Source organism: Mizuhopecten yessoensis, unplaced genomic scaffold, assembly GCF_002113885.1.
Source record: "Mizuhopecten yessoensis strain PY_sf001 unplaced genomic scaffold, ASM211388v2 scaffold9253, whole genome shotgun sequence".
NCBI classification, from domain to species: Eukaryota; Metazoa; Mollusca; class Bivalvia; order Pectinida; family Pectinidae; genus Mizuhopecten; species Mizuhopecten yessoensis.
Genome location: NW_018407955.1, coordinates 298,075 through 312,368, shown reverse-complemented (window position 1 = coordinate 312,368; position 14,294 = coordinate 298,075). Strand labels below are relative to the sequence as shown.

Below are 14,294 nucleotides of genomic sequence, written 5' to 3'. Positions count from 1 at the left end.
AACGACATGGTTACTCTATGTGTGTATATTTCTGTAATGGCTTTTACTTTTTACTGTTGGACATTTTGAAATCATTATAAATCAAAGTAAGTGGGGAAGTGTGGTGTTTAGGGTACTGCAACACAATGAATGTTGGACCCTGTTCTAAATACATTACGGTAATGTTTTACTGGTATCTTCTTTATACCTATACAATTTGTTTCCCTTCAGAAGACCTAGAGGGTTGATCTGTCACCTATAGGTGTTTATCAGCTTAAGTGAGCACATTTTGATCAGAAAATAATTTTACTCGGAAGGTTTTCAAAAATCCTGTTTGATTATACAATTTAATATAGCTTCCTTTTAAACTCCATTACCAGGTTAAAATCTGAAGATGAAAAAATATGTCTCTGTCTGAGTGCTATAAGTTATTAAAAGTGTTGGTTATGATTGTAGACAAAAGGATTACACTCACAGGATGTAAGTAGATGATAAAAAACTGTTGATTATGGTATACTTGTCTTGACTATTAAATACTACATATGTTTATGTATCTCAATTTTGTTCAATAGTTGTGGTCAGTAGAGGTCGGTTATCAACACTCTTTATGAGGTTGGAATAAGACGTATCAATTACAATCAGGTGTACTATATATCTTTTCCCTGATCGGTCAGTCATTGTCCTGTGGCTTAAGGTTAGTAGTGGTCAAGTACTACAGAATAGACAAGGCATTGATCCACAGACATTGTCTAAATCACACTGTATGTACAATGTACCCTAGTCATAAACCTTATAAAATAATAAAACTGGATACATAAAAATCTCATGTCGGATATTATATACCTGTAGCACAAAGGTTTTAAACTTATGACTGATAGGAATGAAGTGTTCAGGGCATTCTGTTACCTATCCTAACCACAAATATCTATCACATGCTGCCCTGAAGCTTCGGCCAGGGCTCTGTTTATGTTTCCCATCCTACTTATCTCTTGTGGACCCTACAGAGGACATACCACATGTACAACAACCACACACCTGTTAACTAATAGGCAGGAGTTGTAAAGAAGAAGTTTAAAAGATGTATTTGGATTATGTTCTTGGTTAAACCTCAGCCATTTGTGTTGTGAAAGACATTGAGAGGACTAGTATCTAGTAGTGTAACTGTAGGAAATCTGAAGCAAACATGATCTTCTACGTGGAAGAAAAGGATTCTTTTAAAACAAAAGTGTTCAGGTTAGTACAGATGTATGTGGTGTTATGAAACAGATATTTTTGAACGTCTTCGTTACGCTCTAACAGATAAATCAGGGCTTGAAGGTGTTCCTACATTCTCTGTCAGATGTTTGACGGTTAACAATGTTTTCACTTAGATCATGATCGCTATCTTTATACAAAGTTTTCTTGTCATGAAGTGTTTGTTTCTTGTCAGACAAATTGTGTGTTAACTTATACCCATTGTAGTTCATAGCCATTAACCTGGTGACCTTTCGTGTACATACAGACAATAGCAGAACATCTTACTCCCCAGGTCTTCATAAAATGGTACGGCTCCGATAGCCGGGACATATATAGATGTTCAAGTACATGTTATATTGAACTTAAATGGAGTTCTCTGATATATGTCTACAGTAGGGTATTACTTATCAGACAAATGAGATTGCTTGGATTAAGATTTTTAGTTTGGAGGGGTTTTACTTAACAGCAATTCCAAAAGAAGATTTATAGCTTTCATTTAGTGAAAGGTAAGAGAGAGGAACTCCTGTTTTTAAAAGACTAAAGATGTTTATTATATGAATTTAGAGAACAGGAGGTTGCTTGTACACTGNATCAGAGTATTTTAAAATGGATTTCATTCTATTATATCTTATGCTTATATGGTTTTAAAGTTAAGTTAAGCCTCTATAACTCGCTTTCAGAATTTAATTGGGTATTACTTTCACAAATTTCTGATCTCTTTACTGTTGTGTGTTTGTAGGTCACGCTGCGACACAGACACCACTGGGTACGCGGGAGATGGTGCAAGTACCATCAGTGACAAGAGTTCCCTGAAGGACCAGAAAGGAGAAACAGACAGGTGGCTACAAAGTCTGGCCAAGAGGGCAGCAAGCCGCGAGGATGTGTCGTCCAGTAGTGCGGAGACCCTGAACTCTCTGACTAGACTGACCAAACAGAACATCATGGCCCTCGACCTCATGATGTCACCCTCAAAACGGAAGCCAGCTGCATTTTTTCTGGATGATGATGAGTCAGTGTATTCTGTGGATCAGGAAGGATTTTATACGTCTTTCCACAATGACAGTGGACTGAGGCGAAGTTGTGGAACACTTGTGGACGAGGAAATGCCCTCCCCGACACGAGACACGCAAAGTGTCACCAGCTTTGAAAGTGTTATCAATACATCTGACAGTGACAAGTATGCTGGATTAAAAAGAGGGGCCTTCCAAGGTGCAAGCAAAGTGCTAAGCAAGGTGAATCCGCCAGCCCCTCCCCCAAGAACAAGCTCATGTCCTCGCCTCAGTCCTGGGGCTGAAGACGATGCTTACGCCATACAGACACCAGATGTCATTTCCAGGCAAGACTCATCCTCCATGTCTGAGTCAGACCAGGAAAACATCTACATGCGACTCAAATCAAAGACACAAATATCCTCAAGTGGAATCCCCTCCATTTGCCCCTTGTCTAGTGATGAAGAAGGGGCAAGCAAAAGGCAGTCTGGAGGATCAGTAGAGAGTGATGACAAATTCAGCTCAGTGGTCGATCCAGGACAAATCATGGACATGAATCAAAACTTGAGCAAGGCTACAGAGTTAACAAGTGATTCTTCAATATTCTCAGTTTCATCGATTGACACTAGTGGTAAATATGACACAACTTTTGATTACACTGACGACACTTTACTGGGTAACAGTAACATTGAAACAGACTTTGAGAGCCAAACTCTCCCTAGAGCGTACCATGCAGGGAAGGAGGGCACCAGTTTTGACTACACAAAATCATGGCCAAGATCTCACAAGAAAAATGACAACTGTCAAACACCTGTGTCTGGTATACTTAAGAACAGTGACCGTTCTCTCAGTGGCCCAAAGCCTAACAAATCCCTGAATTTCTCACCTGTGATCAACATGTTTAACCCTGGGACACCCCAATCTGTCCAGATGCCACTCCCATGCTCCCCTTCATCCTCGGAGGAGGGGAACAGGAAGCTGAATAAGCAGAACTCTCCAATGTCACCTAATTCTGCAACATATAAATTGGCGGTGCCCATTACACAGGAGAAATGTGACAATAAAACTGGCTTACCGATGAAGTATCAACCAGTTATTGTGGTCAAGCCAGGTCAGAGGTCAGGCCAGACTTCTGAGAAGAAAGGAGCATATGTTAAATTAAATCAGGCAAATGAAAATGTGCCTTCAGTCAACCAGATCAATCCCTATGCAGCCTCACCTGGGGCCAAACAACCAACAAACACATTCTCAGGAAGTGAAAACTTGTATGCTGTTAGTCCTGTGAAGTCAGGGAGTCCTAGTGCAAACCAGGTCAATGCTGCTGATTCAGGCTACTTAGAAATGAATACTAATTCAAGTGTGCACTCTACAAATAGTCAGGACAGTCTGGTCAAGAATTCACTTGGATTTCACCATGGGAGTCAACTGTCTCTGGAATCTGAAGATTCCTTTAACTTCACAGGAAGTTATGTAAGCATGGCAAGTCCATGTAGTTCACCTAATCTTTCTAACTTGGATGTGCCCATGGTAGCTACCCCAACAGGATCGATGGAATCATTACTAGAACAACCAAGTAAAGACAAGGGTTTTATAAGTATTGACCAATCAAATCTTAGTACTACAATGGAAACAGTTGCCATATCAACGAATTCTTTTTCATCGTTTGCTGGAAGTGACAATGAAAGGTCATTCAGTACATTTTCTGGTCCTTCTCGACCTCAGATGTCTTCTACCCCACAAGCATCAAGTCAATTCCAACTTCCCCGTCACAATCGGTCTACACCCTCACAGCAACCACCCCCACGCCAAAATCGGGTCACATCTCCACAGCGACAACCCCCACGTCAAAATCGGGTTACGCCTCCACAACAACAACCCCCACGTCAGAATCGGGTCACGCCTCCACAGCAACCAGCACTCCCTGCAAGGGTTCCACTTGAACCACACAGCAAGACTCGGGCACAACGACATCCTAGTTACAAATTGCAATCCTCATCTTCAACACCACAACATCACAGCTCACAAAAAACTCATTATCAAAACAGTATGATGAAGAAACCGGAAAACTATCATCCACTGGCACAGAAAAGTAGTAGCAGGTCTTTGTCAACATCGCACATTCAGAAAAATGCAATGCCATCTTCTCGTTCATTCCCATCAGATATGACAAAGTATTCTGGGAATGATACAGGTTCATCAGAATCTCTCAGTTCACGTCCCGGTCGACCTCGTCAGAATGCATCAGTGAGGAAGTCCAGTGCTGGGACGACATCCTATAGTGTACCACAGAGTGGTTCAGACTCAGACTCTAGCAATAATGCTAACAGTCGCAGTGACTCTTACCGTGTCGCCATGGTGAACCCCAGTAGGAACAGCTCTTACAGAGTGGCAATGAAGGAGAGTAAGAGCTGTCCTTCCTTACAGAACTCTCAGAGGATCAGGCCAAGTCCTGTACTGTCTCATTCTTCTCATTCAAATGGTCATAAAAATGCTAGTCCAGTATTAACCCAAAGTTCTAATAAAAATGGAACACCTTCTCCACTCCCGGCCGAATACTACATGCCCTCGGCAGATCCTGAGGATTTTAATAGAACAGATTCCTACAGATACGCTGTGAGGAATACTCATGGTGTAGTGTCGGAGGAGCCGACGGGAAGGAACTCATCCTACCGGGTGGCAATGAAGGAAATGGAGTCTGTGATCCCAGACAACCACATGAGTGGTGTGCATTCAGTGCCTGCCGGGGGTCGTGATATGCGGAGGATGGGAATCACAGATGTGGATCAGGTCAAAGGCATTGCTGGGGGATCAACAAAGCCTCTCAAGCCTTCCGAGTCCACCAGTAGTGTACAAGTGAAACTCCGACGCTCCACCAAAAAGGGGGACGTAGACCCCATTTCAGTGCTATCCAGTATGGAGAGTGGAAGCTCGCACAAGACAAACAAAAACCGTCACAGCACATCCTCCACCTACATAAGGTTTGACCCCATTTTTGAGGACAAGGAAGATATCACTGGCTCCATGGATTCTCTCAGGGATTCATCTATGGGCTCACTCAAAATGGCCGACTCCTCTGGGGAAATGTCCTTTTATGGTGGTGACAGTTTCTATGGTAATGGTAAACCTAAAGTTAATGCGATGAGTAATGGAAAGACTGCAGGTTTTAGTGCCAACGAAAAAAGTTCATCATCCCTATTTAGTAATGTGAAAAATTTTGTGAGACAAAAATCAGGAAGTAAAAATCCAGCTCCTGCTGCCATTGATGACGACTATAGGTTTACTATGGTGTGACATTTGGGGGCTTTTGGAGGGTACGTGTGTTGGTCAGAGTGGAGGATACATGTGTTTGTCAGAGCAAGTGTTCATGTGTGGTTGAGTGTATACATGTATGATTGTGTGATGAAGAGATGTTTCAAAACATTAGCTGGTTACAAACAGAACGTGATTGAATGGTGAATCTTATAGAAATATGGTACATGTACATGCATTTAATTATGCATTAAAGTTTGTTAAAAATTGGTGTAAAATTACTTTAAAAACAATTTTATGAAAAGTCTTGTTAATGACAATTGTTCTGGAACCAATATCTTCCTTGTGTGCTCCTATCATTTACACTAAGTCCATAAAATGGCAGCTTTGACTTTAATATCACCATATCAATGCCAGAGTGATACCGCTAATTCCTGGTTCTCCTCGAGTATCTAGTAAATGTGTTGAATTAAATAACCATCTAATGGGATAAAATCAAAAATAATCATTTAGTATCTACATGTACTTTGTGAGACATCTTACCATTAACATCTTAGCATTATCATCACAAAATACTCGGGCTATTTAAAATGACACGGTATATTAGGGACAAATTTACACATGTGTGTCGGGATATAGAACAACCCAATGCCTCGCCTGTATCGGACATTGACAAAAATCAAAACATTTCATGTCCAATATCATTTAAAAGTGCTACAAGTGCTAATTTTAACTAGCTTAATTTTTTTTTAAAAGACAGAATTCACATTTGTAGCTTTGCTGTGTCGAGGAAGCTGTCACGTTTGGTAGCGGAACTGAGTGCGGAAGAATACATATCAGATTATTCATTCTTGGAAGCATGTTAACCCATCCAAATCATTAAGTATGTTTCTCATAACATCCTAAACAGGAAGCTGTGATTGATATATGTGTGTAGGATATGACCTCAGAGCTCATATTGCTTTGCCCTTGTCTTCATAAAGAAACCCAGTGATTTTCCTAGAAGTATTAAATGTGCCAGCCTTTTACATGGCTGATCCATTATAACCAATGCTGCTGCAACATTCACCACCAAACATTTATTATGACATTTAACATTTTACTAGATTTCATGATTATTGATTTGCAGTCAAAAACCTATTACATAATATTGTCAACAAATAACATCAAACTTCCTCTGTTTCATCCTTATGAATATTTCATCCTCGGAAATACTTTATTGAGTGCATCGGCGTGGGCTTTCTGTGTCCACTGAGATACCAGTAAGCGCTGAGTATATTGATATCCCAGCTGTGTACTTGATCTTCCCGTTTCTGTTTTTTAACATTCAGTTAGTAAAAAAGTGAAAATCAAAATAATCAAAATTCATTTTATGGACATCTGTATACCTTATACATGGTATCATGTTACATGTTAGTTATGCATTATGCAAATTTTGTTCAAAATCAAAAATCCCTTTAAATTTCCACATATTAATCTCCATGCTAATTCTATCATGCATGCTTGAGATATTGTTTTGATATATGTGATGAAAAAGTTAGTATTCTATTTTTTGTAATTTCATGAAAAAGTTAGTATTCTATTTTTTGTAATTTCATTATTTTGTGATTGAAGTGAAAATTAGTTACTTAAGAAAAATACCACGTTTTCTTTTGCATTCAATAATTTTTCCTCTTTTTTTTTTTTTCAAAAATGTATTTATGTTTTTAATCATAAGGTTGAAAATAAGCGTGGAGGACAGACAGTGAATATGTATCCTGTTTATACAAGTACTTACATTTCTGGGTAGTTAAAAAAATAGGTTTTATAGGAGAACTAACAGAATGTTACTTTCTTCCTTATTTTCGTTTTCGTTTTCGTTAAGGAAGGAAGTATACTAAGTATCCAATCACTAATTCTGTTACAAATATAAATTCACAATGGTAAGGAATGTTTCTCGATATTAGGAAGAAAAACTATGATCAATAGTTTGTTAATAGAATATCCATGCATTTGTGACAAAATTGATCTACAAACATTAGAATTTCTACGTAATTACGTCATACAGTAGTTGGCAAAGCATAAAGAAAGACATCAAGCAAAGAAACCACAGTATAACCATTGGAGTAACGAGCTGAGACAAGATTCAAACATTTTGGCAGGTCTGATCACCATATCATTCCAATTCAAACAGTGTTTAAATACCATGCATCTACAGTGTTTTTTCCAGAATGAAAGTGTTACCTGACAGCTGGTTTGTTTATGATAGTATGGTAAGGAAGAGAACTCCTACAAATTAAAACCTGTCATCAATGTAAAAACTCATCATTAGGTGATAGATGATAACGGTTTTATCGGGAGGGGGTGATTGAATTTTTAAAACATTATTTAAAATCCATAATAAATTCCAGATATTATGAAGGTTTTATATTTCATTCCGTACAATTTATGTCAGTCTTTATTTACGTTCCTAATGCATCCGTATCTGTATTATCGGAAATATCCAGTCATTGTTTTAAGTCGAACCAAAATTATTTATCTTGCTGATGTAAAACTATGCTATTTATGACAATAACTGTACCTTTGCAATGTTTTAAATGATTTTGTTTGCAATTCCCACAAGGCAGCATTTTAAAATGTATAATCATTAATTTATGTGTTTTTTTAGAATTTTGATTTGTTTTTTCTCATTGAATATTAGTTTGATATATGATTTTTTATGTTGATTCTTACAATGAAAATGACCATATATGTTAATGTTCAAAGAATATTGTGAAGATTAAATTTTCCAAGCAGGATAATGGTAGCATATGTATCATTCCAAATATTTTAAGGTCTTTATTTCATTTTTTTGTATGTTAATAATTTGTTACTTAAACTTCTAGTGTGTCCATGTATATACATACTATATACACATAATCAAATACTGCATTGCTTACATCAAACTTTTATGTACCTGGTGTATATATACAACAAATGTTTTTTATGCATGTAATTTGTACATAATATACTCCTTATTGCTGTATATATTGTAGGATGTTTATGTATATAACTTTATTCCTACCAGCCATATTTTATACATATGTCCATGTCATGCTATCCAACATTTTTACATACTATATCATGATTGTAGAAATTCATGTTTTATGATTGTAAGGACGAGTTTCTGTTGATTTTAGTTGTTTTAAGCATTATTTGATATACATTTCTTGTAAGTTATCAAAAATACATACTTAGCATAAAATTGATTAAATAGGCAATTTAAAAATCCTTCATAATACAATTCCTTCTGGCTATATTGATAAGCCAATCAGCGGTACATGGTTTATTTTTGTGGTATATAGGATGGGCCTACTTTCAAATGCAAGGGTTCTTAGCTTTTACCATGACCATACCTTTTAAATTTTCTATTATTCGAATGAGCATAAAAGCATGAATAAGAGTCTGGTTTTACTTATGCTGCTACATATTACGGGCCCAGACTATGAAGCCCTAAAAAAAATCATTATTATTCTAGCACTTCAGACTTTTCTTTCACTGGTCGTAGTTCTATAGGAGTTCAGAACTTCCTTAATACATGCACTGTAAAAGTGACCATAACACTTTTGATCTTTTGTCGAGAAAAAATGTCATTATCACAATTTTGTCAATTGTTCATATTTTAATATCTCATTTATTTTTTGTTTTACCATGTATTTACTTACCTCAAAAGTAAATTAACATTTTATATACATTGTATTGACATCTTAATTTACCATCAAAATCAACAATTCGTGTCACACAAGGTTTCAAAAATCTTAATATTTTAAGGAGGATCTCCGTTCGGTTGACATGTGTTTTGTCTGTATATGTGTGATCGTCATTCCATATGTGTGTTAAAGTGCTTGTTATGATTGTTTCATTGTACAGAGTAATCGACCTTGATTCATGAGAATATGTGTAGTGCAATTCAGTTCTGCAGGTGGTTGACGACTGTAGAATCAAATAAAATTATTTTTAGATAAACTTTGTTTTAATTGTTTATACTCTCGCCACCAAAATGACTGAGGGAATCAAGAGCTTGCCTTTTTTCCATGCAATCACCCCTCAGCTTTTGGTTTTAAAAATTCTGAAGTATTTACCAATCTAGTTCCAGTTCCTGTCAAGGAATACATGGGAAAGATTTAAAATCCATGTTGACAAGGTCATTTTAAGTTAGTTCAATCAATTTCAAAGTTCTTTATAATGGTTAATTAGTGATCGGTTATTTTGCAATCAGAGCAGAAAAAAATGTAATTAATTCACTGTTGCATTGATATGACCGCACCCCAGGAGACATATATTCAAATTACAGAAAATTTAGTGGAAGTGTTGAATTGATGGTTTGCATTTATTGCGAAAAGCATGAAAGTGTATCCACCCAGAAAATTACATGTTATACAGGAATTGGTGAAGATGTTAGAGTAGGTGGATGGCGGGGACCAGATAGCTTTTTCCTTTCCTTTTTTGGGCTCAAATAAATAAACTCACAGAAGGTGGTATAAGGTAGTGTGTGTCTTCAGGGTCCAAAACTTTATTAAAGGAGAAAGGAATATAGTTGAACTAGACTTTGCCAGTCATTAGCCGGCAACCAGCTAGCGTGCAGGTAGCTGAATAAGGTAGAGAATCTGTCTTTGGAGGTTCTGTGTTCCAGTCCAGGTCTGGCTGAGCATTTTTTCTCTTCTGTTATGTAACAACAGGAAGATTTATATAAGGCAGGAAGTACTTGGTCGACACTTATCTAAAAATCCACTTCTCAATATGTATTTAATGGGAAGTAATACAACTTTCCATATCTGTAATTCAGGTATGATGAGATGGAACTGTAGTACGAGGTATGACACGTTTGACAAAATGAGGTGTGACTAGTCCGCATGGATTATCCATCTTGACCTTGATCGAGTACCAACAGTTTTGGAGTGGATCAGTAAATTCTGTATCAGCTGGATCAAAGTCTCCTTTGTTTAGAGTGGTTAAATCTTGTGTCTGCTATATATAGAAGCCCGATACCCTTGGTAATGTGTTTTTGCTTAGATCATTGCTTTCCTTCAATTTATAACTAAAAAGATCAGAAAATAATGCTTTGATTTTTAAAAGAATTTATTACTCAAATTTTAAATTCATATCAATTGCAATTATAACTGTAACCAATGTCCCAAAATACATGAATATCTAAGGTCGAACATACATACCATATACAAATAAAAGTACAAGAAAATAGTCAACAAAAAGGAACATTTTTCTTGCCAGGAAACATTCAAACATGAGCACATAATTTCATAAATAACTGAATAGTTATGAAAATGCTATTGAAATACACAAGACACAGAACATGATGAGTTGGATAGAATTATTTTAAGGTGTTTGCTCTATAAGCTGGACTTTGGAAGGACCTTCAATAAAACAGTAGATAGGGGAGGAGATCCAGGTACACAGTGACAGACTGATCTCTGACAGTCTCTATACACTTACACAAGACGAATAAAATACACTGTTTATACTTGTACAAGACCAACACGACCAGGACGAGCATTTGCAACTGCCTTTCTTACATACAAGACAAAACTACTATATAGTATATAGCACTTGTACTTGTACACAACTACTATTATATAGTATATAGCACTTGTACTTGTACATAACAAAAATAAGAAGCACTTGTATAGAGCATCTCTTCTTGTACAATGGGACACACAACTGGTGGCACTACTGGTACAAAACAAACAGGTAAGGTTTACAAATATGTCATCACTTCATGGCAACAAATAAGCCAGAAATTACACACTCTCTATACTTGTATATTAAAAGAAATTTTGGACAAGAATTTGTTTTAGGTATTCATCTAGTAAAAGACCACTGACAAGTATGAAACTGCCCCTATTTGTATGTTTCTACAAAAAAATGAAACAAGAGCTTGGAAAGTGTCTTTACCTTATAAACAATCAGACCTATAACATTAAGTATGTCTTTCCACAGGTAATTCATCTATACTCAATCTCACACTACTAATTTTTGACAAATATCACAAATTGGAAATAAATGTATTTACTCTTCTTACCATATTGTCAAACAAAATTTTAAAATACAGATGAATAATAACTCAACTTTCAGCAGTGAATTTGATTCTAAGTGAATTCCATAAGAAAAGTAGGTAAGTTATGGTTTGATAAATGAAAATTAATTTCTAAATGTCATGTAAATAAGATTGGGGCGAGGCTGTTCTTTAACCACATCTCAATGTGTGCTTGATATCAGGACATTATAGTTGTATGTGATATTTATGGTCAACATTGAATGATATGAAGTCTTGGTAGGGTCTAGAGTGAAAAATATATTTTAATGTGTAAAATGTTTTAAAAAATCATGTATATTGTTCCTCACTTTGAAAACACAGCGATTAAGTTAGAAGCTTTTATATGATTTCAGGTGAAATATGAGAAACCAATTTGACAAGTTTAGGGCCACAGAAAATCTTCAAATACAAGTTTAAATCATGATGTTGATGAAATCATGACTTTTTGATAAGCTGATCAAATCTATAAGGCATTGTAAAATTAAAATTAATTCATAGTCAAAAAAAGAGAATTTTTTCATACATAAAATACAAAATTTCATATAAAACATGTGACCTAGTCAAATAATTCTCTAACCCTCTTTTGTTCATCATCATTCATATAGTTGATTGCATGAGTGATGGACCTAGTGGTCTAGTGTTGCGTTTTGGCAAGCTTGAAAAAGACTTTCAACATTTTCTCTTACAATTGCAAGTCTGTCAAGCCTAACCCCTATTATATTTATAATAGGTATTATATTTAAAAGTTTCATCCATATACATTGGAAGTCTCCTGGTTAAAACATTTTAGTTTTGAAAACATGCCCTGGTTATACAGTAGAGGACTCGTTCACAATAACATGTTCGTACACTCCATTTATACAGATATCCTCACCACTAATACAATGAAATGCCCTATAAATACCACATACATTGTAAACCCATAGTATTACCGACTCATAAATTCATGAATTCAAAAATCTTAGATTCAGTCTTCACATACAATACTTTCATTCTTTCTTTTTGCTCATAGTATAATTTTACAGAATTCATTCACACAGTTAACACATTTCTCTAACTGTCAATCAGATAATTATTAACCAAAGCATTAGGTTATGATCTGAAAACAACAAAAAAGAGGGTGATATAAACTGTTGTTTCCCTGGTCTCCTGAAGACAGATTTGGCTCAAAATATGACTTTTAGTCTGAACCAACACAAGTTTTTAATTGAGGTGGAATGTTTAAGACCTGGTACTCAACACACACCTTATTAGAAGTCTGGTGACTACCACTGTGATGGAGACATAATAACACTACAAAACATGTTCTTCTATAAGGTTAACGGAAATTTTGTCATTGAACTTTAAAATAAATGACAGAACTTATATACTTGTATGTAAAAAAGTAGTATAAATAGTCAAACAAATTAGCACTAATTAAGACAGTCATGCTTCGTAGCCCTAAACTCTATGGGCTCCAATTCTGTGTTTTTTCCCCGGAAACACATTTACAGTATTTAAATTTACGAGTACGACTAGAATCAATCAAATATATGATTCATAAATGCTCCAAATTGTAAATGTGTCTTAGCATTTTCAAAAATTACTTTTTCTCCCAGTGACATTTCATTGAATGTTAATTTATTGGTGCAACTGCAACCCAGTGCTGTATACATAGATGTCGGATTAACGATGGAAATGGAGATCACAACCCTGTTTGGTGATGGAAATCAATCAAATGGAATAAAGTTACCTCATTACATGGACTGCACTGCCCAAATAATTAAGAATCCAATATTCTTATAAATTCATAGCAGATAAGAGTATCATACTTTTTTTGTAGAAGAAACTTTTTTTTTTTTTATTTTAATATATGAATAGCATGTTTTAAACATCAATAAAGTACTATCATAACATTATTCCCAAAACTAAAATCAGAACTTAAACGAATAATATGAAGCAAACTTCGATATTAACTACAGCATAAAAGTAATAGCAGATTTAAAGAAAGATATCTCTATCATGACAATTAAATGAGTAACAATGGTACTACATTTAGTATCCAACTATGGATATTTGTGACTTAATTTACTACCATGTTCATTGAACTACAATTCAAATGATATCGCCACATCATTGTCATGCATGTTTTCAAATAAAAAAATATTTCAATTTCATTGTTTTGTACCCTGTCAGGTAACAGGCTGTATAAAGAAATGAGATTGGAATACCTTTAACAACCCACAGCTGTCATTTATATGATGGCCTATGTGAAATACACAGTTGATAACATATAAGGCACTTATGAATAGTATGGCCTGTTTAAATAAACGAATTACCTACATGTTCAATTTCTGCTAGAAAAAATACAGAACTTCAAAGATTCTACACATTATATATCTTAATAGAAAGAGCAATTCAGTAAATATCACAATCCATATTGGTCCCGCAAATAACAACCAACCATTCCATAAGACATGTTTTATATTGTTGAGTGTCATGTTTTATATATGTTGAGTGTCATGTTTTATATATGTTGAGTGTCATGGTTTATATATGTCGAGTGTCATGTTTTATAAATGTCGAGTGTCATGTTTTATAAATGTCGAGTGTCATGTCTTATATATGTTGAGTGTCATGTTTTATATATGTTAAGTGTCATGTTTTATATATGTCCAGTGTCATGTTTTATATATGTTAAGTGTCATGTTTTATATATGTTAAGTGTCATGTTTTATATATGTCTAGTGTCATGTTTTATATATGTTAAGTGTCATGTTTTATATATGTAG

The 14,294-nt window shown here is 35.4% G+C and overlaps 1 protein-coding gene across 2 annotated transcripts in view; it reads left to right on the top strand.

Moving 5' to 3' along the window:
- The window catches only part of LOC110457581, a 56,664-nt gene extending 47,227 nt beyond the window's left edge, over positions 1–9,437 (top strand). For both annotated transcript variants that reach the window (XM_021508913.1, XM_021508912.1), the window contains one exon: positions 1,955–9,437. In XM_021508913.1, coding sequence (XP_021364588.1) covers positions 1,955–5,495 — 3,541 coding nt within the window. In that variant the 3' untranslated portion in view covers positions 5,496–9,437. The remainder of the gene's footprint in view (positions 1–1,954) is intronic.
- The last annotated feature ends 4,857 nt before the right edge of the window (positions 9,438–14,294 follow it).